This window comes from Gobius niger (genome assembly GCF_951799975.1).
Source record: "Gobius niger genome assembly, chromosome: 21".
NCBI lineage: Eukaryota > Metazoa > Chordata > Actinopteri > Gobiiformes > Gobiidae > Gobius > Gobius niger.
In genome coordinates this window covers 16,366,530-16,391,297 of record NC_136872.1, presented here as the reverse complement: position 1 = coordinate 16,391,297, position 24,768 = coordinate 16,366,530, and the positions used below count along the sequence as shown (strand labels likewise).

Below are 24,768 nucleotides of genomic sequence, written 5' to 3'. Positions count from 1 at the left end.
CCTATTTTAAAACACATTTCAGTCATGCAACAAATGCAGTGGTGGAAGAAGTACTCGATGTTCTTACTTCAGTAAAAGTGCAGATACAGGACCAAAAATGTACTTAAATAAAAGTACAAAAGTATGCATTGTAAGAGGTTAATGTGTAGGATTTAGTAAACCACTAACTCAGGTCAAAAACAGGAACAAAACCAGGTCTGAACCCCGACTAAACTAGGTCAGGTCTATACCAGATCTAAACAAGGTCTAAGGTATAAACCACTCGACCAAGTCTAAACTGGGACTAAACCAGTTCATCGTAGAGATGTCACTTTGAAAATAAAATACTTTTACAAAATGTAGTGGTGTAGGAAGTACAGATGCAGGCTCTAAAATGTAGTGAAGTAAGAAGTAAAAAGTATTCATCATAAAATGTGTTACCAATAATTTGTACTTCTTATTTGTACTTGTTTTTTTTTACTTTGTTACTTTCCAACACTGAACAAATGTGACCACTATGGCTCAAATAATGCCAGTTATAGGCTAGAATGTAGTTTTCGCGTAAAATAACATTAAATTAATTGTTGTTGTTTTTTACGAAGCTTACATTTAGTGTGCTCGATGAAAAGAATAACCATAATCATAATCATAATAATACAATGAAATACAAGCTTGAAAGTAAATTATCATTATCCTTTAAAATAACATGACACTTTTATAATCTGTGTGCTAAATATGATCTAGCCTCATTCATTTAGGAAATAATTATTCGAATTGTTACCAAAAACAACTTGCCTTGACTAATTTTTGGCCCAGAAAAGACTGTTTACATCAATCTGCTGGGGGTGCATATGTTGTCCCAACACCTGCCGCCGCTCGCTCGCCTTCGCCTCTGCGTCAGCTCCGTGTGCACCGTCACCAGCCGCAGCCACTGAGCGACACCGAAGGACTCGAGGCGACAACAACCAGGGAGGGGGTCTGTAGACGCGGATACCCCCTCCTCGCGACGCGGTTGTCGCTGTTGTGCTGTCTCAAAACATGACAGGGAGGACGGCAGTGCGTAGTTGTTGTAGCGAGCGTTAGCCTAGCTTTAGCGTTAGCCTCCTGAGTGTCAACATGGAGGAGGAGGACGCGGCCGCCGACCCGTATCTGCCTTACGACGGGGGAGGCGACACCATCCCTCTGCATGAGATATCTGGCAGAGGTACGACCGAATAAGCTCCTTAAATGTCTGTCTTTCCCCGATCAGTGCGTGTATTCTTGACATGTGTGTTAGCCAGCGCTGTTGCACCAATATCCCCCTATTTCATTGACTGATCCATGTTGATTTTGGCGCTACGTCGCATTGTAACATCGTTGTTTAATTTTCTGTTATCATTAACGTACAGCAGCACAGTCAGTCAAACTTCACAAGCTAACACAATGGCGTAAGAGCCGTGTGGCCTGTAGCGTATAAATACAATGTCCTTTGCCATTTGGGAACATTGCCTTAAGACGCATGACTCAACGTGGGATAGGTGGATTTGCACGTAAACGCTGGGCACCTGTTGTCCTAAAATGTAAAACTCACGGCCTGTGAAAGCCCTTAATTAACATGAAAGTCATCGTCATTGTCGTTTTATTTCGCCACACGTTGTGGTTATCCAGCGTAATCTTGTTTGTTATCGCTGTTGTGTTCTCCGCTGCAGCTCCTCCAGGGCTTGTTAGATTAATACGGTGAGCGAGCAGAGACAAAAAAGCCCCCAGTGAGTTTAATGCACATTTTGGAATACGTTGTTAATTGTGTCTCGGGGTTAGATGTGCGCACACAGATAAGAAAATGTCAATGTTGAGATTATTTTTGTTTTACTGTTCAGTGTGTTGCATAGATTTGTCTTTGTTTATTTCCTTAAGATGAATTCACAACCCTCCATCGATAATACGCATATTGTTATACATAAAACATCTGTCTGCTTCATCTCTTGAGGACTATGTGATGCTACGATCTGAACCCAGACATACAGTGGAGTCTCCTCAGGCCACACAGAGGGTCTCGATCACATGACTCTGGTCAGCTGACTCTGAGCCGTCCTGCTGACCCACAGTAATCAGTCGTAAACCTCTGATCTGCTTTACTCCACTGCAGTAGAAGACGAGGCCTCCTGCAGAGATACAGGGGGCTTCGGACCAGTCATCACTCGGCTCATCCCAACAACTACCTTTTTTTGTTAATCCAAATTCAGTTCAACAAGTGCGGATTGAAGCTTCTCCTAACATGTTTCATTATGTCATAAGTTGTCTGGATTGTTTACCCCACACACTCGCTTTCTGCAATCTGGTTCCATTCACGGAGTTTAGAAATGTTTGTAGTTAAGCCGTCATATTACAGACCCTTGTCCTCGCAGTGAGAGACCGCATCCCCTTTGACTGCGAGCCGTGGAGTGCGTCACAGTGCGACTCCCGAGAAACCAAAGCCCTGTTGATTTGTGTGTGTCTTTTGTGTTGGAACCACTCGACCGCACCGAAGGACGATGGCGATGGTGATGATGTGGTCTGGTTGTGTACGGTGCACTGCCTCTCTCCCTCTGCTGCTCTTTCCAATGTGTCGCTGGCTTCCTCTCTCATCTCACAGGATGTTACAGTGTTGATGATGTCTTACTCTCACTATGTCATCATGGGCAATTAGAGATGGCAGAAGTTATATATGTATGTTTGAGTGACAAGTTTGCATCTGTGATTGGATGGATTAACCCCTTACCTCCCACCTGAACAGAGCACTTTCTCTCCAGTTTGGTTTTACCCAAATGTAAAAGCTTATTGGAAAAAGTGTAAAAAAAAAAATCAAATAAAAATGTGACAAAAAAGAATAAAAATGTGACAAAAAATTTAAAAAAATGTGACAAAAAAACAAAAAATGTGACAAAAAATAATAAAAATTTGACAAAAAACAAAAAATGTGACAAAAAATAATAAAAATTTGACAAAAATAATTAAAAATGTGACAAAAAATAATAAAAATGTGACAAAAAATAATGAAAATGTGACAAAAAATAATAAAAATGTGACAAAAAATAATAAAATGTGACAGAAAATAATGAAAATGTGACAAAAAATAATAAAAATGTGACAAAAAAAACCAAAAAGTGACAAAAAATTATAAAAATTTGACAAATAAATAAATAAAAATATGACAAAAAATAAATAAAAATGTGTCAAAAAATAATAAAAATGTGACCAAAAAAAACAACAAAAATGTGTCAAACTCTGGCAAATATGAGATGAAAAAGAATGTGATAAAGTGACAACAACGAGGCAGCAATGCGAGGAAAAGGATCTGTTTTATATGTCTTGGCAATGAGGCGTTACTCTGGCTATAGCGCCAGATGAGAACTTGTTAGATTTGGGTAAAGCCGAACTGGAGAAGCTGCGCTCGGTTAAGGCGGAGGGTAAGAGGTTAAAAGCAGACTGGACACTAAGCTCCTGGGTCATCGTTTAGCAGCATTTTGTGGTAAAGTCGGAACTCAGAATGAACTCTTTAGCCCAGGGTTTCAGTGCAACCTTTACTTGATAATAACATAATGGGTTCTATTGTCTTGGTGTAATAGTTGCTCTTAATGTCTTTCACTTTTCACGTCACGAGTCAACACATGAGTCACCAAAGAGGGACATTGGCCAGACTAGGATTAACAGTAGTTATTCCTAGACTCCCCCCTCACCATCTTTCCACCACTGGCCTCAGACATTTTAAAGGAACAGGCCACAGTTTTTTCCATACTGATGTTCTTACCTGAGCTTAGACGAGTTGATACGTACCTGTCTGGTCTTTGTGTGTGCCTGTGGAAGAGGTTTGTAGCTTCTCACTTCACCCCATTTGGAGCTATAGGAATACACTGGGAGAGGCCAAATGTCTTCTTTGCGTGTGCCCTCAGTCAAGCAAAACAAACAAAGACCAGACTGGTACGCATCAACTCGTCTAAGCTCAGGTAAGAACATTTCTCAGTATGGAAAATCTATGTCCCAGTGTGCTCTTGGTAAAGCATGTGTTAGTTTTGCTGTAGATAAACAATGGCAAAGTCATTTATGGGTTTGTCCTGGTCATCGAAGTATAAAGCTACATTTTAAGCTGATAATTGGCGCTGGGTGCTGTTAAGCGATACCAGAATGGAATCAAAAATAAAGTTAAAATACTACCGGTATCGAAAGAAGGAACCGAAAAATGTATATGTTTTGATGACGTTTGTCCTGGGACAGCATTACAGGAAGTGACTTGGTTGCTTCAGCTCAAATAAAAAGTTTTTTTTTTCCCTCACATTTGCCCTTATTATTATATTGTTATATATATATTTTTTCCCCTTTTTAATTTTTTTAACATTTTTTTTTTCTTATTTTTGCCCCCATTTTTTCCGATTTTTTCTCTAATATTTTGCCTATTTTTCCTCAAATTTTCCACAATTTCTCCCAATTTGCCCCCATTTTTCTCCCCAAATTATTCCCCATTTTCCACACATTTCCTGACATAATGCAGATCTCCCACACATTATTGTTGTATATATATTTTGCAATCGGAAAGAGTATCGTTCAGGTACATCTGTGTTGGAAACCAAGTATCGTTAAAATACCGGTATAAATAAATGTAACAGTGCGCAGCCCTACTTACAATTGATTTAAACCAATTATTAAGAAGTTTGAGCTCTTTGTGCCGGTCCTAAGCTTGTACAGAGATGGAGTTTATTCTTTTAATCATTTAACTGCCAAAACCATAATAGACACCAGCTTGATTCAAGGTCTTATATCACATACAGTGAGTGTGGGAAGGCTGTTATTTGTAATGTGACAATTAGTTTCCATTTAAAGTTGCTGCTGTGAGATGCTTTTTAGATCATGGTTGGCAATTTTATGTTATATTGAAAACGAACACTTAGAATGAATCGTAAAAGTAGCTTTATTTATATTGTATGTGTTTTTCTCTCAGGGTCTAACTACGCCATGTCGAACGGGGGCGGGGCCAGCAGCTCCACTCACCTGCTGGACTTCCTGGAGGAGCCCATCCCCGGAGTCGGGACCTACGACGACTTCCACACCATCGACTGGGTCCGGGAGAAGTGCAAGGACCGAGAGCGCCACCGCAAGGTCAGACAGACATTTACTGAGTCACACTTCTGAACTGAAGATAGACCGTAAATCCAAAAGGAGCACAGAACTCGCTTATAAGTTATTGCGAAACACGTTTTTTCATGAATAGACGTCATAGTTAATCTGCATTACCTGGAAGCGCCTTGAAAAACCCCAGATTAGTTTCTGTGTGTGAAAGTGATAAGATCGAGCCAGTGTTGTGCAAATACGGTCGTCCTGAATAGACTTTTCTGCGAGAACTGACATAACTCCGCTGTGTCAACACTTTGTCCAAATATTGACGGCCGCTTTAGTTCTGGTTCAAAGAAACGTTATCGCCGAGAATTTTAATGTTGTTTGATCTGAAGCATCTTTATGGCCTCAGCGACGAGCAGGAAGTGGCTTATTAACGCACTTTAGGGGAAACTGCTGCTGAGATGGTTTCGTAGATTCATGGCGAGGCACAAGGGACATTGAAATAGATTAAGTGGTTAAAATGAATGATATTGGATCATATTAGTTGCTGTAAATGTTGAGTATTTTCATTTTCACCACAAAAACATAGTGAAATATGTTAAATAGGTGTATTTTTTTCTACAATGAGTGCCTAAACTATTAGATTACATTGCACCTATATATGGCTAGGCTGTCTTTTCACATGCTCAGTCACTATACGAGTTAAAACATGTTAAAATTATGTATATTCCACCCCATACATTACAATGTAGGGGGTGGAATCAGCCATGTCCTAAGGTGTAGAATGAGTCCCGACCTGTTCACCACAACTGCCTCTAAAATCCTGCACGGAGCTATACCTGATTTTACCTCTAGAAATGGAATGAAATGTATTTTGTCCTCCTTTACTGTATTGTAAACTCAAGCACTTGTGGGGTGAAACAGCTTGCATCAAATTCATTTTAATACATTTTATGAACTTTCAGGCTATTTTTCCAGCATTTTTATGAAAGTGACCCTAAAAAGTGACCCTGCAAGTTGTTAAATGCGTCTATAAACTTGTCCCTGTAAAGAATTTGGATGCTGCAAATATATTAGGAAAGTTACGAATGAGTTTGGACCACAACTAACATTTTCATTTAGTGGCTTCCTCTTTCATTGTTTGCAATCAAAAAAAAAAAAGGTATAGGGCCTTTAATATTGGAGGTGCAAGTACATGTATGACCTGAGGTGGCAGTAGTGAGTATAAAATGGCCAACTTGCATCTAGTCTCTTTAACCTCTTAACCCCCATCTAAATTTTCTCTAGTTTGGCATTACCCAAATCTAAAAAAAGCGATGAAAACTAGACAAAAATGTGATGCAAACGCAGCAAGAAAAGCAAAGAAAAAGGGGCAAAGACAGCAACAAAAGGACGTCAATAAAGCATAAACAAATAAACAAAATATCATGAAAAGGTGACAACAAATGTGAGGAAACACAACTTAAAAGTGATGATAAAAAGTAAAAAAAAGAGGCATCAACAACATGAGGAAAAAGATCTATTTAGCTCAACTTTGTAGCTTTCAAAAGAGATGTTTCACAGGCCTTTAGGCTCCAGTCGAGAAGCTTCAAGATTTGGGTAAAACCGAACTGGAGAAAATGCGCTCAGTTAAGGTGGAAGGTAAGAGTTTAATATTAAGAAATTTGTGACAGTTAATGTAGTTGCTGGACATGAAAATGGCGTTTGCAAAGCTTTACATCTGACTTGCTGCTGCCTGTATAAAGGCAGACTTCATTTGAATGAAACCTCATGGGCTAAAGGGTTGGGAAGCACTGGAGTAACTCTTTGCTCTATATTCAAATGTTGCAATCCCGTCTGACAATGTAAAGATGTTTCCTTTTGTTGTTATCTTTAGATCAACAGTAAGAAGAAGGAGTCTGCGTGGGAGTTTACGAAGAGCCTGTACGACGCCTGGTCCGGATGGCTGGTGGTGACGCTCACTGGTTTAGCTTCAGGTAAAAAACAAACGAACAATAAAGCCTTTGAGAAACTACCATTCTAAAACCTACTGCTGACCCTCACATGCTTCTGCTTGGTCCACCACTGTTTGTATCATTTAGTCTGAGCAAACTCCTGTTGTAGATCCGCATTTTCGAGTTTCCACGATACAGCGGAAACCCTGAAATTGATCCATAATGAACAAAATAAATCTTGTGGAGTTCTGTGAAGCTTAAAAGGCCAAACCCTCTGCCCTCTCTGTGCACAGGTGCTCTGGCCGGCCTCATCGACATCGCCTCAGACTGGATGAATGACATTAAGGAGGGCGTGTGCCTCAGTGCCATGTGGTTCAACCATGAGCAGTGCTGCTGGACGTCCAACGAGACCACCTTCGCCGAGCGGGACAAGTGCCCCCAGTGGAAGAGCTGGGCTGAGCTCATTCTGGGACAGGCCGAGGTACAGTATCATTTCACACTGACATGGGGTTAGATTAGGACATAAAATGTGCTTTATAGTTTAATCTCTTTGACCCTGACACTCTTGGATCTTGTTGTATTTTGTGCTGACATTCCCTTCGCTCTCCAGGGCCCGGGCTCCTACATCATGAACTACTTCATGTACATTTACTGGGCGCTGTCCTTCGCCTTCCTGGCCGTCTGCCTCGTCAAAGTGTTCGCCCCCTACGCCTGTGGCTCCGGGATCCCTGAGGTGAGGAACTACTACTGTGTCGAATCTAAAAGTGCTACTATCAATGAGCCTTAGACTTAGAACGAAATAAGCATCCCGTTGTCTATTGGTACCGTCGCAACATCAACATTGTAGCATAAATTAGATATTTTTTCTCGTCTTTATCGTTAACATATACACACACATATATTTTATTTGTTAAATCATGAATTTGAATTTTGACTTACAGAACAGCCGGGTCACATGACACAGGACCAATATCTGTTATTTAAAGGGGAGGTATTATGGTAAATAGTCTCAACTTATATAGCACTTTTCTACCTTCATTAGGCCCAAAGCGCTTTACAGCAAGGAACCAGGCAGCTGAAGTCCTGAAAATGAAAGACAGCTGATGGACAGGGGCATTTTTATTTACTCGTGATCATTGCTCAAGAAGATAACCGTTAAAACACGACCCCAGAGACGCACGTTTATGTGATATAAGTAGCAAATGTAGCACAGACGTAGTAGCTCTGTCTGTCGAGCTACAGCAGGATTTACTAAACATCGGCTTCACTCCTCAGACTAAAATATCATATCAAAGAGGAAACCGAAAACCAGAGTCTCAGTCTGAGTCAATGTTTAAGCTGCTCAAGACGTTAGCATGCTACCGGTTAGCAACTGTCAACCATTTACAGTTGATTCAATCAGCTGCCAACGCTAAACACATGTGTGGCTCACATCTGTGAACACTGAGGAAATAGTCAGGGTTTTCTCTTGGAGAGATCGAAGCTGAGCTGTTGATGCTAAATGCTAACGCCAACCGGTAGCATGCTAGCATCTTAAACACCGACTCACTTGTTTCCTCCTATAAAACGTGCGCTCTCTCGGTCCATGTTTTTACTGTTATCTTCTTTAGCAATGAGTGCAATGAGTAAATAAAAATGCCACTGTCTTAGAATGAGTTTGTTTTTTGGTTTGTTTTTTCTAACCAACAAAGTGTAAGATAGTGATGATGTGAGATGATAACAAACACCTGCAACAAGCATAAAACGCCATCTTTAACTTTATAAATGTAGCTTCTTTTTTGTTTCGTTTTTCTGCACTTGAATTTAATGCCGACGTCCTTCAGAAAAACACAGCGCGTGTAAACTCATTGCAAATTGTTTCTTCATTGAGTGCCTCCCTGAGTGCTTCACTGTGAATTTGTGGTTTTCAGTGAAAGCCCCTGAAGTGGTTCAACAATTTAACTCTGCGGGCGGCTGAGCGAGGGCCGTGTTGCAATGGAGAGGAGGGGGGGGAAAAAACACATTTTGAAGTGTCTGACCATTTACCAAAGATTTCTAAGCCTTTTTGTGTGGTCTGTTGCCATGACAACTGTGTTAACGTTGTGATTTTGTAGTTGCCCCTCTCTGCAGCATGTCATTGTTTCTCATGAATTAAGAAAATGACAATCAGGATTTAGTCCATGGTAATTATGGAAAGTTCTGGAAACATGATACGTAACCAATTCAATTTTAAGAATTAAGAATTTAAAGGGTCTAGATGCAAGTTAGCCATTTTATACTCACTACTGCCACCTCAGGTCATGTGTGTAACAGCACCTTCTATATTAAAGCAGTACTAAGTAACGTGTTTACCTTAATAAATCCTCCCCGTAGTCCCTGTGGGGGTAATACAAGTGTTTATGTTTTACCCCAGAAGTGCTGTAGTTTACAATACAGTAAAGGAAGACAAAATACATTCCATTAAGTAACACCTTTTTGAGTGACAGTGCAGGATTTTAGGGCAGTTGTGGTGAACAGGTTTGAGCTCATTCTACACATTAGGACATTGCTGGAACATGTAGGGGGAAGAAAATACATAATTTTAACATTTTTAAACTCTGTGTAGTCCCTTTAAGTTTATGTGTGCTTGATATTATGAAAAAAAAAAGCATTGTTCCTCATTTTTCGCTAGTTCTCATTCGATTTCCTTTCATTTTTTTTACTGTGTTGTTAAGTAAAGTGTTTGTTAGTACAAGTGAGTACTAATAAAAGAAAATAATCTGAATCTCATATTTCTGAATCCCTCTCTCAGATTAAGACCATCCTGAGCGGGTTCATCATCAGAGGCTATCTGGGGAAGTGGACGTTGATGATAAAAACCGTCACCCTGGTCTTGGCCGTGGCGTCGGGCCTCAGTTTGGGGAAAGAGGGTCCCCTGGTCCACGTGGCCTGCTGCTGCGGGAACATCTTCTCCTACCTCTTCCCCAAATACAGCAAGAACGAGGCCAAGAAGCGAGAGGTGAGAATGATGATTCTTAAATTATAGAAGTGTTTAGAGTTTGTTTCCTGAGGGTCGTGTTTTGTTTTGTTTTCCAGGTCCTCTCGGCGGCGTCGGCTGCCGGTGTCTCGGTGGCGTTTGGAGCGCCCATCGGTGGAGTCCTCTTCAGCTTAGAGGAGGTACTGCACTTTCACTTATTCAATCCAATGCCAAATGTTTTGAAATGTTGAAGTCTTTTCATATTCTGTACTGGTCATCTTTAAGTTTATTCACAAAACATTTGACTGTCAGCAAAAAAAAAGGTTGAATATTTTATTATTATTTCTCTTAACCTCTTCACCAACCCTTGAACTGAGAACATTTTCTACAGTTTGGTTTTATCCAAATCTAAAAGCAAGAAAGTGGTGAAAGAGCAATGAAAATGTGCCGGAGAAGAAATATAACACAATAAAAAAGTGACAAAGACACACAACAAAAAAGCGATTAAAAAAAAGCTACAAAAACACTTACAAAATGTGACAAAAATACAGCAAAACGGCGACAAAAAGGTGCTGGAAATGCAACATAACACAACAAAAAGAGACAAAAACATGACTAAAGAGTGACGACAAAAACAACTAAATATCAATAAGAAAGCCACAAAAGAGCGACAAGAAAGGTGACCAAAATGCAATTGAAAAGTGACTGAAACATGACAAAAAAAGGTCAAACTCGACAAAATAGCGACAAAAAAGCTTTCAAATGAGGCGTCACACTGGCCTCCAGTTGAGAAGCTTTTGGATTTGGGTAAAGCTGAACTTGAGAAAATGCATTGGGTTAAAGGCAGGGGGTAGGAGGTTAAATTTCATATTCTTTATTCTGTTGTAGTTATGATTTGGTTGATTTGTCTTTTCTGCGATAGATAGATAGATAGATAGATAGATAGATAGATAGATAGATAGATAGATAGATAGATAGATAGATAGATAGATAGATAGATAGATAGATAGATAGATAGATAGATAGACTACAATCTATTATTCAAATTTTGTCACTAAAAATGTACAATTTTAGCCATTACATCAGCCATTTACTCATTGTATAGTGCGTTTCACAGACACATGAGACAATTCCCTATTTTTATATGAAGTCATTAAATCTAAGAAAAAGTACAATAATTTTCCAGCCATTTATCTACAGAAAAAGTTTCCGATTGGCTAAATTGGTTTATTTCCATCCCTGCTCACCTGTTGAATGTGTCCCCTTTTCTCCAGGTGAGTTACTACTTCCCTCTGAAGACGCTGTGGCGCTCGTTCTTCGCCGCTCTGGTGGCCGCCTTCGTGTTGCGCTCCATAAACCCGTTTGGGAACAGTCGGCTGGTGCTGTTCTACGTGGAGTACCACACGCCCTGGTACCTGTTCGAGCTCCTCCCCTTCATCCTCCTGGGCGTGTTCGGGGGGCTGTGGGGCGCCTTCTTCATCCGCGCTAACATCGCCTGGTGCCGCCGCCGTAAATCCACCAGATTCGGTGAATATCGTTTGAAAAGTTCATGTAGAGGCACGTCTTTCTTGCCCAATGTGGTTTGTTCTCATGTGTTTTGTGTCTTCAGGTAAATACCCCGTCCTGGAGGTGATCCTGGTCGCAGCCATCACGGCGATCGTGGCGTTCCCGAACCCGTACACGCGTCAGAACACGAGCGAGCTGATCAAAGAGCTGTTCACGGACTGCGGCCCGCTCGAGTCGTCCCAGCTGTGCCAGTACCGCAGCCAGATGAACGGGAGCAGGGCCTTCAGCGACAACCCCAACAAACCCGCGGGACCGGGCGTGTACTCCGCCATGTGGCAGCTGTGTCTCGCCCTCATCTTCAAAATCATCATGACCATCTTCACCTTCGGACTCAAGGTACGAGGCGCCGTCTTGTTTTGTTTACATCGAAGTGAAAGAACTTAAGTCTTGTGTCCCGGTCTCCCTCAGGTCCCGTCCGGCCTGTTCATCCCGAGCATGGCCATAGGAGCGATCGCGGGGAGGATTGTGGGTATCGCCATGGAGCAGTTGGCCTATTACCATCACGACTGGTTCCTGTTCAAAGAGTGGTGCGAAGTGGGAGCCGACTGTATCACCCCCGGGCTCTACGCCATGGTGGGGGCCGCCGCGTGCCTGGGTGAGTCACGAGAACAGGGACTTCTTCAAGACATGCACTGATCAATTCTGAGATTCTCTCTAGTTTTCTCCTTTAACGTCCCAAGTTTTAAGGTCAAAGTGGAAATTTGACCAAACTCACCCTTTACTATGTTTACCTCTTGACCCCTTAACCAAGAACATTATTTCCAGTTCGGTTTTACCCAGATCTAATATTTAGACCCAGGTCTATATTGCGACAAAAATGAGACGTAAACAAGGATGAAAATCAACAGACAGACGAAAAATAATGTGACAAAAAAGTGAGAAAAATGCAACAAAAAAGTGAGAAAAAAATGCCCCAAAACAGTGACAAAAAATGCAGCAAAAAGCCTAAAAAATGCAACAAAAACCCCCAAAAATGCCCCAAAATAGTGACAAAAAAATGCAACAAAAAAGCCTAAAAAATGCAACAAAAAGCCTAAAAAATGGACCAAAAATGCAACAAAAAAGCCTAGAAAAGGCCACAAAAATAGTGACAAAAACTGACCAAAAATGCCACATGAAAGTTAAAAAAAATGGGCCAAAAAGTGACAAAAATGGGACAAAATTGTGAGGAAAAATTGGACAAAAAAGTGACAAAAATGGAGCAAAATCGTGAGGAAAAATGGGACAAAAATGCAACAAAAAGCCTAAAAAATGCAGCAAAAAAGTGATTTAGTCGGTCTTAGCTTTCAAATGAGGCATCACACTCACCTATAGGCTCCAGCTGAGGCTCTTACGGTGGGGGTTAAGAGGTTAATGGTGTGACGTTTTGGTGACTCGCACGTCAAATTTTACAACATCCCTGGACTCAGGTTTGAAACATTCGCAAACACTGACATGTTTTTCACATGACGTGCAGCGTCTCCTCTATGAAACTCTAAAATCCAAATATTATCATTTCCTTTGTGAATATGAGATGCTACAAAACTTCATGGCCGCTTCCTGAAAATTAGGTTTTCATTCATTGCTCAGAAGTGAGTGTTGACGAGTGTTTCCTCCTGCAGGCGGCGTGACCCGTATGACCGTGTCCCTGGTGGTGATCGTTTTCGAGCTGACGGGGGGTCTGGAGTACATCGTCCCGCTCATGGCCGCCGTCATGACCAGTAAATGGGTGGGCGACGCGTTCGGGCGGGAGGGCATCTACGAGGCCCACATCCGGCTGAACGGATACCCCTTTTTGGACGCCAAGGAGGAGTTCACGCACACGACGACGGCGCGGGAGGTGATGAGGCCGCGGCGCAGCGACCCTCCCCTGGCCGTGCTGACGCAGGACGACCTCACGGTGGAGGAGCTGCAGGGGACCATCAACGAGACCAGCTACAACGGCTTCCCTGTGATCGTGTCCAAGGAGTCGCAGCGGCTGGTGGGGTTCGCCCTGCGCAGGGACATCACCATCGCCATAGGTGAGAGGAGACGATTATGGACACAGTGTGTATGTAAATATGTAAGTCGGTAAGCTTTATTTATATAGCACCTTTCACACATAAAAAGCCAAAGTGCTTCACAACACAGGTAAAAAAAAAAGTACACACAATATAAAAGACAACACAAAATCATGGTCCAAAAGTAGCTGATTAAAAGCCTGAACAAATAAATGAGTCTTAAGTTTGCTCTTGAAGGTGTCAATTGAGTGCAAAGAGGGCGAAAGATTGTTCCTGTGGGCAACAGCCTGGAAAGATCGGTCGCCTCTAGTAAGAAATCGAGTGTGTGGAATTCTGATCAGCAGTCTTCAGTCGTGAAGACACAAAAGCATGAATGATAAGCTCCAAATCATTCCCTGAGACCATATTCGAAAGTTTAGATATTTTTCTTTGTTGAAAGAAGCAGTTCCTCGTAGCTGCTTACAGTGCTGCACTATGACAGGTCAAAGATAACTCCCAAGTTTCTAAGACTTGGCTTAGCAGACTGGCCTAAGTCACCAAAGTACTGTTTAATCCCTGGAATTGAATCATCAGGAGCAATAGCCAGTGTTTTGTCTGCACTGAGCTGCAGAGAGTCATCACTTAGCCATTGTTTTATTTCCATGAGACAATGAAGCAAAGAGTTACAGTTTTTCCATACTGTGATATGTTTTTACCTGAGCTTAGACAAGGTGAAACTTACCTGTCTGATCTTTGTGCCCATGGAAGAGCGTGGTCACTTCCAACTTCACCCCCGTTTGGAGCTATAGGAATATGTTGGGAGAAGCCAAATGCTAACAACATCTTTGGTCGTTTTGCGTGACTGAGGGCACGCACAAAGACCCGACTGTTACATATCAACTTGTCTAAGCTAAGAACATATCTCAGTATGTAAAAACAGTGGCCTGTTCCTGTAAGTTTCCGGATCTCAGACGGCTTAAAGGAGCAATAAATCTGGATATCATCAGCAAGTAGGTGGAAAGAAACATCACTGAACCTTTGGATGATCTTTCCCAAAGGGATCAAATACAACAGGACCCAAAACGGAACCTTGAGGCACTCCACACATCAAATCCACAGACCTTATTTGATTAGCTGTAACTCTAAAGCTACTTCCAGATACATGTAAATATGAGGAGAACCACGGTTACACAATTGATATTCAGCTGTCATGTTTCCTCACCAGTATTTCTCCTCCTGTAGAAAACGCTCGCCGTAAGCAGGAGGGCATCTTGCTGAACTCGCGGGTGTACTTCACGCAGCACGCGCCCACGCTCCCCGCCGACAGCCCCCGGCCGCTCAAGCTGAGGTCTATCCTGGACATGAGCCCCTTCACCGTCACGGACCACACGCCCATGGAGATCGTGGTGGACATCTTCAGAAAACTGGGGCTGCGGCAGTGTCTCGTCACGCACAACGGGTACGAGGCCAGTTATTATCTCTAACCCAGGTTTAAAGTGGGACTAAACCAGGGGGGAACTAGGTCTACACAAGGAGTAGCTCAAAGCAGGACTAATACATGAACAAAATAGCTAAGTAAATTGTCCTCATACAAATGAATGGTGAAGCCAGGCCCTATATTAAAGTGCAGCAAGGTATGACATGTCCTTTTCACAGCGTTTATATTTAATTAATATCTGTGGTTTGTATCCGACACCACAAAAAGCAGAAACTTAAGTGCATATGACACATTTTTTGCTTAAACATAGTTAATGCAATTATATTTAAGATTTTGCTAAAGATTATACCCAGTTTTCTTTAGTTTGGCCATTTTTGTGACGTTTATAGTTTCACTTCCTTATTGGACACCGACAGGAAGTGACATAGATGATGAAGGCAAACCATTTGAAACTGTTGCCGTGCCAACCATGTTAAGTCAATGGCAAATGAGACAAAATAATGAGTCAAAATAACATTTCTTCATTAAAATTGCTGCTTCAATGTTAAAAAATGCTAATTATGCAACTGATGAACTTATTTTTAACATCTTTAAAACCTGTCATATGCACTTTAACGGAATATGAGTTAGCATTTAGCTCGGTGGACACTTTTACACGCTAATTTGTTTCTAAAGTAAAATCTCAAAGGGTCTGTACATTCATTAATGATTTCCAACTAGGCTTTGACATCACCTAAATGTGGTCGATGGGTTGACAACAGCTGAGAACATCTGGATCTTTCACAATTTGGGATGTTTGTAGGCTAATGCTAACGGCTATAGGAAAAATACATTGAGCAGGCTAACAAACGCCGAAATGTTTGCCAACACATGCGACGATTGACTTTCGCCACTTGTCCTTTTTATTCCTATGCACCTGTTGCTATGGTGACTGCTGTGTCTGAACCGGTCTGATCTGTCGCATATGCCACACTCCCCCTGAGGTGCAAAACTGTCCGAACTAACCTCATCTAACCACTGAAGAGCCCTGTTGGAAGGGGAGACTGTAGACTCTGCCCCCTGTCGGTCAAATATGGCAATTATTTAAACCCCGCTCTCAAACCTTAGCAACAATTATGATTTATTTTTTTATCGATCGTCATTTTTCCCCCAGTTTTGATTAATTTTGTTCATTTTATTCATCATGTCGTCATTTGCTCCCTGTTATGTATATTTTGTTCTTTCTGTTCTCTTTCCTCTTTTGTTTTTGGGCCGTTTTTGCCGACGTTTCGTGTGTTACAGGATTGTGTTGGGCATCATCACAAAGAAGAATATTTTAGAGCATCTGGAGGAGGTGAAGCAGCGAGTCGAGCCCCTGGTACTTGGCCCCTCCCTCTTTGTCTCTCCCTCTCTCTCTCTCTCTCTCTCTCTCTGATTAAAATACTGCTCCACAACCAAATGCATGGAGAAACACGGTGGTAGATGCTTTTGTAGTAACGGGGTTTCTCCTCTCGTAGTGCTCTTTACTCACTGGGTTGGTTTGGTGTGACTTCACAGCTGATAGAGAGACGTTATAGTCAAAGTTTTTTCTTATTTTTTAACCAATTGTGAACTGTCTTTCATAGTCATGATAATAAGACCATTTTCAGACATGTACACAGATCCGCTCCTTTGACGGATCATATACGTTTCTTTTGGTTCTTCTGGTTATTGACAATAATGCTTTAACCTCTTAACCCCCGTCTTATCAACCATGTGCAGCTTTACCCAAATCTAAAAGGTTTTGTTATTATTTGTTATGCCTCATTTGAAAGCTGAGACCTACAAAACTGGTCTAGAAGGATCGGCGTTGTAGTCACTTTTTTGACATGTTTTTCATTGAATTTTTGTCACTTTTCTGTTACTATTTTGTGGCGTTTTTATTGCTTTTTCATCACTTTTTCGTCCCTTTTTTCTCATATTTTTGTTGCTTTTTCGTCACTTTTTTCTCATATTATTGTTGCATTTTCGTCCCTTTTTTCTCATATTTTTGGTACTTTTTTGTCACATTTTCGTCACTTTTTCTGTCACTTTTTCGTCACTTTTTTCCTCATATTTTTGTTGCTTTTTCGTCACTTTTTTCTCATATTTTTGTCACTTTTTCGTCACTTTTTTCTCATATTTTTGTCACTTTTTCGTCACGTTTTTCTCATATTTTTCAGTCACTTTTTTCGTCACTTTTTTCTCATATTTTCGTCACTTTTTTGTCACATTTTCTTCCTCGTTTTCGTCTCATTTCCGACACTATTTTGATACTTTGTTCAAGAAGCTTTCAGATTTGGGCAAAGCCGAACTAGAGTAAATGTGCTCAGTTCAGGTGGGGGTTAAAAGGTAAAGACTAGATACTTCAGAAGTTTTTTGGCAGAAAAAAATTCAACATTTCTAAGCGACTAATGTTTTCAAACTGCAGTGAACAAGGGCAGTTTTTAACATCACCAAAGCTTTTACTTTAGTCCCAGCTTTTTAATGTTAATGTCCAGGCTTCACATTCAAACAGGCAGAAAGTTGACTGATCTGTAAGACTTTTAAAGAGAATTCCACACACTTTTAATGCACTAAATCTCATCACCTGAAGCCGGTGCGAGTGCAGACTAATAACTCAGTCCATGTCTGAAAACGGGGCTAGATATTTTTAGCAGTTTTTGCCCTCCTTGTATCTGTGCAGCGTCAGCGGCAAAAAACTAGTCCAGATTTCGTAACGCGTTGTCGTCTTGTTGTACCCGGCAGATAGAGGCATAGATCCTCCCTTTGCATGCCCCGCTGTAGTGGCTTAACCCTGTGGAGTGCAGTGATTTTTCCTCGATCCCTTCACCACAATATGCCAGGCACTTCAAAACTTTCTCTTGTAATGTTGTTTTCCTCTTTTGTTTTGTTTGCTCCGCCTTGCTCCTGCAGATCGAAGGACACTGACAGATCGCCTTAAACTCCACCTGGCGAGTGACTGCCTTTTTGTAGAGGGTGGTGTTTCCACAAAGGGGCCGTAGTGGTTCACTCTGATCATTCCCTTTGTCTGTGGTAGCTGTAGTCGACACTGTGGAGTTATAGCTGTGCTTAGAATCACCATCAGAAAACATTTAACGTCTACATTTGTTTCCCGTAAACCAGGCGTTTCCCAAACCCGCATAGGAGACCAACTAAAACTGCAAAACAAACGCAATAAATGAAGGAATGAGTGAATTATTTAGACTGAGTTGGGCCCGTCTGGTTTACACGGAGCAGTCGTCCCTCCTCTTTTCCTCGGGCTCTAGTGACCAGTTTCCTCGGTGCTTCGTGCCTCCTCCTGCTCAGTGTTAGCTCTGTCTGTTCCAAAACCTCAGTGTTTGAACTCGAATGTCCAAACACTGCGGTAAAATCAGCCCATATTGATAAAAAAAAAGAAAAAAACATGACTTGAAATCCATTGCTTAGATTTAGTCTCTAGAAATTTGACCTGTTTGTCTGGAAGTAATGATGTCCAAACAATACTTTGATTTTAAAGGAGACATATCGTGCAGAATCTACTTTCTTTTTGTTTGTTTGTTTTCAAGGCGAGACACAGCAGGTGGTTAATGGTCAATGTTCAGATTTTTAGCTTGTTTTCTCCCATAACCTCTCAGTTTTAATGTCAGAGTAGAAAAAAGACCAAACTCACCCTTCGCGATGCTTATTTTATGATGTTCTATCCCCTGGCTAAAACATATTACTATCACGATAACAATATATTTTACAATATATTTGAAAATGGACGAATTACTCCAAAATCCCAGCCTTACGCCTATTGGGAAGATTAATTGATTAGTGATATTTTATTATTATAATTTTATTAACGGCATTTCCTCACAAAGCTGCTCTGATGGAGCTGAGCGAGTCGTGTCCACCCAGAGTAACTAATATTTCAACAAAACCATAAATCAAACCTGACTCTATAGCAATTTCTTTGTGGAAATGTTTATGCATAAAATTCCATATTTTTATCTGAAGACAGAAATACAGATTTATGTCAATTATCGACAGCAAAGGTTTCAAGTTGACATCTCTAAATTGATTTACTTTTTCCCTTTTCACCTGCAGTGTCTCCCGGAACAGAAAAGACAAAGGGAGAGAGAGATATTTTACATCCAATAACACAATGGAGATTTTTTTTTTCACTCAAACTTGGCTGTAAATACTGTTTAAGTGGCGCTAGCCCGCAGTTAGCTTCACGCGTTAGCCTGTTAGCTTCTTCTTCGTGATTCCATTAGTGTGTATTGGTGGCTCTGACCCGGTGGCAGCGAAGTTGCAATTGTGGTTTTCTGGCCAGAGACACCAGGGGGAGATGAAAGACCCTCCAATCATCCCATTAACACTTGTATTACCCCCAGAGGAACAATGAAAAGGATTTATTAAGGTAAACAAGTTACCGAGTACTGCTTTAAAATCCTGTTAGCTTCCCACTACTGCCTACAGAGGGCGCTCCAGGCCAATTCAAAGTCCTGACCAACACAGCCCTCACTCATAAACAATCGTTTTCTTACATAGACATAAGCTTAGGTTATAAAATGTAAACACCAATGCAGTGAGCCTCAGTTCTGCGCGATATGTCTTCAGCCACATGGACCTCTTTATTCTGTACTAGTCACTTACTATACACTGAAATTTCCTTCTCCGGATGATTCATGTTTTTGTTGTGTTTAGCATTAAAGAAGTCCAATTTGGCCGCCCCATGTGTTTCAGAAGTCGGGGTATTTTAGTGAACAAAACTAGCAGCAATATTTTGTGTTTAAATCCAAAAACCTTTATCAAACCTCAACAAAAACATGAAGCCCATTTCTTCGAATCAAAAAACCACCTCCGACATCTCGAAATCCAGTCTTTCTCCAACATTAACCTTGCATTCTGTGTCCCACACTTTTTCTACTTCGCAGGCGGCTTCTTGGTATTATCACAAAAAAAGATATCCTCCGTCACATGGCGCAAATGTCAAACCAGGATCCCGAGTCCATCATGTTCAACTGATCCGCTCGTTCCAGGGCCCGGGCAGCGAGGACGACGAGGAGGCGGTCCTGCTGCTGGACGGGTCGAACTCTTGACAGAAGGACCTACATGTGAAGTTTTTGTGCGTGTTTTTAGCTCTGCAGACTTGAGAGAGAGAGAAAAAAACTGCTGAAAACCTTTCGTAACGAGGACCCCTGGTGGCTGCGGGAGGGAATGACAATGATAAAAAACCAAGACTACGACTGGAGCGGATGAAGGCACTTTCTTTGTAAAACACACACTTTGTTTTGTTGGTTTTTTTTGCACCTGGGACATGCATGACTCCTGCCCACGTCTGAATTTACAGCAGAAGTTTCAGGGTGAATCCAATTTCTCAAAGCGCATCTGAAAGCTCGTTATTCCTCCACTAACTGAGGCATTCAGCTGCAGTTTGGGCTGAAATTTTACACCATCTTTTGCTGCAAAGTTTCTCATCGTGTCCCATTGGGTTTTGACTATCAGCATTTCCCTTCATTCCCGTGTGATCGAATGTTTCACACGCAATATTCCAAGATTTTTCTGCATTTGTGGCATTAAAACGATATGATTTTGGCATGAAACTGGCAGTAAATTTGACTTGCTGCTGCCTGTGAGAAAGATGATAGTTCCTACATTGAATTAAGTTTACGGCAATCAAAAAAAGCAGGGGTTTTAAGAAGTAAAATGAGACCTGTGCTTTGAATGCAGAGCTTCTTTTGATAGACGAACTTTGACTTGTTGAATATCATCTTCAGTAAATGTAAATGTGTCTCTATTATAACTGGTGTTGGACTGGACAAACACACTACAGTAAATAATGAAATTGTGGCATCCATTCCCTCTTCTGTGCGAGGAAATCGGAGGAATCAGGGAGTTTTGAGAAATTGGAAAACACCCGCCGTTGCACTGTCCTCGTGCCTCACCCACGTCCTGTCCACGAAGTTCAAAGTCCCGGCGTGGAGGGGGGTGGGGGGGGGGGCAAATGTCACGATGAAACGCTAAAACAATGACGCGATGAGAGACTTGAGGAAACCCCCCCTTGCCCCCAGGAGTAAACCTCAAAATTTCACAAAAAGCATCCGTCCACAGTGGGCCGCTCTCACAAAATGTGCTTTTCATCATTTTCTTTCTAATTTATTCAACAGAACAAGCAGACTGAACTGAAATATGTTTTATTTGTAACTGGAATTTTGAGGCAGGGGAACTTTTACTTTGAATCTATTGTCATCATCTCTTTGTCTAGAGCTGCATGACGAGACTGTATTGATTATTGCTGTGACACAAGATACAGACGGCGTCTCCGGAATAGCCCATATATGGTCATGTTTGAAAACAATTTGGAGGAAAATCTAAACTTTCTCTAATTATTCAAAAAAAAAATAACAAATGCTGAATTATGAATATAGTTTTCTACTAAATAGAGATAAAAAGACATATAGAGGAGCAAAGTAGCTCAACAGCCCATAAATACATAAATAACAGAGAATGCTAACATGAAGCACCATGTTAGCATTGGGCTAATGCTAACAGTAGCTAGCGCTAGCTACAATTGCCGTTTTGTCACTTCTACTGAACAATCTGCTTTGAGAAAATATCCATATGGGCTCGATTTACACTTGACTTTTTTGTATGTGATAAATAAGTTCATATTCCACCATATATGGTTATGTTTGAAAACAGTTAAGGGGGAAAACATTTGGAGAAAAATCTAAACTTTCTCTAATTATTCAAAAACTACTTTAACAAATGCTGAATTATGAACCTAGTTTTCTACTAAATAAAGATAAAAAAGACATACAGAGGAGCAAAGTGGCTCAACAGCCCATAAATACATAAATAACAAAGAATGCTAACATGGTGCTTCTTGTTAGCATCGGGCTAATGCTAACGGTTAGCTAGCGCTAGCAACAATTGACTTTCACTTCTACTGAACAATCTGCTGTGAGAAAATATCCATATGGGCTCGATTTACACTTGACTTTATTTGTATGTGATAAATAAGCTCATATTCCACCAGAAAATGGCTAAAAAAAGAGTGAAAATATGTGCTTCACTTTAGATACTATTTCCCCCTCGGCGAAGCCACGCCCCCTTCTATGACGCGATGCCGTCTGTATCGACGCCAACATTTCACCAAACCATTCCAACACGACTGGTCGCACATTTTCTCTTTTTAACGAAGCCGTTTTGTGAAAGCGGCCCGTCTCACTGTTAACCTGTGAAATAGCAACATGAAGCTGTGTGTGTGTGAGAGAGAAACGTGAAGAGCTTACGTTCCTTTATGGTTACCAACGGCAACCGGGCGAGGACACGTGTGACCTGTGCCCTCGTCCTCATCATGGCCGCCGACCGAATGGAGCTGCTTTAACAAACGAGTGAGTGAGAGCGTGAAAGGAAATCTTGACATTTGCGTTTTTGAAGTCGAAGAACCTTTAGTTTTGCGTTAAAAGATGGGAAATGATCTGACTACTTCTGAAAATCGTTGTTTTTGGGTTTTAATGATGCCACTAAACACTAGTTACTGATTGCAAAATAGGCAATTTGGTCCAAACAACATGTCACACTAAGAACTTTACCACCAGATCTAACCCATTTTTAAAGTAGCTCTTAACAAGAATTAACCCGAAGGACAATGTAAATGTTTATAAAATTGTCTCTAAAGGCCAGAACTGTAGAACCATAGACTGAGACGTGAGTGAAAGTGTGAAAGATAATCACCACATCTGGGTTTAAGGTGGGAAATGACCTAAAACATATATATATACTTCAATTTAACCTAGTACTGGACAGATTCTGGTTATTTGTACCATTGCAGCCTGGATATACAATTTCCAGTAGTGAAATTGGAGGAACTGCCCCCTTGTGGACTGAGCTGGCATTGCACACAAAGAAATAAATAACTGAATAAAATATAAACACTCAAAAGGCAAAGGTTTATGGGGGAATAAGCTCCATCTTGGTTCAGTTACGTTACATTTTCCTGCCATGGGTGATATTTTGAGGACCAGTTTGTTGCTTTGGAAACCCTGTTTAATCAGGTACTTATTCTCATATCAATTAAACCTACTGTTTCTTGATTTCTATCACTGAAATGAAACCGTTCTGCTGCATAATCTCATTTCAAAACCCCCTAAATGTTTCATGGTACGAACAGCGTCATGTGAAGTTTGTAACATTTTTGGGAGAGAGATTTTTTGAGTCTGAGCCGTGTCAAATACCGAGAGTTTCTGACTGTGAGACTGACGAGTTTATTATGAAGGCGGATGAATGTGACGTTTATGTGAGAGTTAAAAAAAAAAAAAGCAAAAGTGTCGAAACATTGAGACCAACTGCAGGCTGGTTATTTTCACCTGATCTTATTTCTCGAAATGGAAGAAACTGGAACTATATCTTCTCTGCACTTTTTCTTTGGAAACTTTGCAAATGAAACACTCCAATGTTGAAGTTTGCCTGTACGACGACGGGCCTAAATCTTGAAATAAATGGAAAATCTTCTCCAGTTTTGTCACTGATTACCAAGTTATGAAGTTAATCTAAGCATTTTTAATCCATTTTACTCACCAATACACTTACGCCAACTATAAATAATGCAGCAAACCATTATATTTTAATTAGTTTCAAATTACTGTCATTTTTACTTAGTCTTGGCCTCAAATTTTAAATTCCAGGCTGTTTTATACATAAAGAACCAGTTAATTACTAGTATTTGTACAATTCAGGAATGTATAAAAAAAAAAGTTGCAATAGACTGTACCAGAGATGATGTTTTTACCAGCAACAGCGTGATTTAAAGTGATCGTCTGGAAGTCTGTATGTGTTACAAATTGCCCACCTGGTCTTGCGTTTAGATTTTTTTGTAAAGTCCCGCCTTCCCGGATCTCGGCAACTAATCAGTCCAGTATCCTCCCGTGTTGACCAATGAGACGAGCTCTTCCTGTGAACCAGCGGGTCCGGGCCAATCAGGAGAGGAGGGGGAGGAGCTTAACTGTTCAAAAAATTCTGTTCCTGCTCACTTTGCAAACTAATAATACAAGAAGGGCTTTCTGGTTAAAGAGGGGAGGAATTTAGTTTACTTTCAAATGTCATCTCTCCTCTTTGCAAACTTACAGACTATCACTTTACTTTCAATTATATACTTTTTGCATTATTATTGGTACTGTCCCCTAAAATACAAGCTTACAGGCATAACTAGAAAGTGATAAAGGATGAGCCGACTTCTTCTCTGTCTTTTCTGTCACGCTTTTCCCCGAATGACTTCAAATTGCATCTTCTGCCCGAGCATTTACCCCCGAACTAACTTCCTAAGTGCTAAAGTAGCCGAGGGGAAATGGCGGCACCTTATTTGGAGCGTGTGTTTGGACTGAAGTGTCGCCTCGTCATTAACTCGTCTTTCACACTGATCTCGATGTTATTTTCCCTTTTTTTTTGTTTTTTATTAATTTATGGAAACTCGTGTTGATAAAAGTCGTGCATTAAATATGGAGATTTTATGTATGATTATTACTTTGACTGTACATTTGAAAAAACAGAAATATGTAAAGATTAAATTTTGTTTTAAATTAAAAAGCTGAAAAGATGAACTTGCACTTGGTTTAGTGTTGGGTGATTTGTTCTTTTTGGTGCTTTTAAAGGTCCTATATCATGCAAAATTGACTTTTTAGGGCTTTTAGCCTTGTTGTTATGCTATTTCCTTATCAAAAACACCCCCAGAGTGGTTTGTGGCTTCATTCACGCAGCTCTCAGTAATCCTCCTGAATCCTGCTCTCTGAGCAGCTGCTCCTCCCTCTCCTGGTGAACGACTGACCTGTTCAGTTGTGTCGTAACAACGGAACGGAAGTGCTCGACGTCTGTAATGTAATGTCTTAATTCTATGCTTACGGCCTGATTTTAATTTGTAAAACA

The 24,768-nt window shown here is 40.9% G+C and overlaps 1 protein-coding gene across 3 annotated transcripts in view; it reads left to right on the top strand.

Annotated features, from left to right (window-relative positions):
• The window catches only part of clcn3 (chloride channel 3), a 36,085-nt gene extending 15,816 nt beyond the window's left edge, over positions 1-20,269 (top strand). The window contains exons 3-15 of one of the 3 annotated variants that reach the window (XM_079580359.1): positions 4,931-5,088; positions 6,923-7,022; positions 7,274-7,461; positions 7,591-7,713; positions 9,751-9,957; positions 10,035-10,115; positions 11,190-11,442; positions 11,525-11,817; positions 11,890-12,076; positions 13,083-13,481; positions 14,682-14,898; positions 16,159-16,234; positions 19,779-20,269. In XM_079580359.1, the coding sequence (XP_079436485.1) occupies positions 4,931-5,088; positions 6,923-7,022; positions 7,274-7,461; positions 7,591-7,713; positions 9,751-9,957; positions 10,035-10,115; positions 11,190-11,442; positions 11,525-11,817; positions 11,890-12,076; positions 13,083-13,481; positions 14,682-14,898; positions 16,159-16,234; positions 19,779-19,943 (2,447 nt within the window). In that variant the 3' untranslated portion in view covers positions 19,944-20,269. Of the gene's footprint in view, positions 1-850; positions 1,184-4,930; positions 5,089-6,922; positions 7,023-7,273; positions 7,462-7,590; positions 7,714-9,750; positions 9,958-10,034; positions 10,116-11,189; positions 11,443-11,524; positions 11,818-11,889; positions 12,077-13,082; positions 13,482-14,681; positions 14,899-16,158; positions 16,235-19,778 lie in introns of those variants that run through there. The other 2 variants (XM_079580358.1, XM_079580357.1) reach the window with 2 other exon arrangements.
• Positions 20,270-24,768: the final 4,499 nt, after the last annotated feature.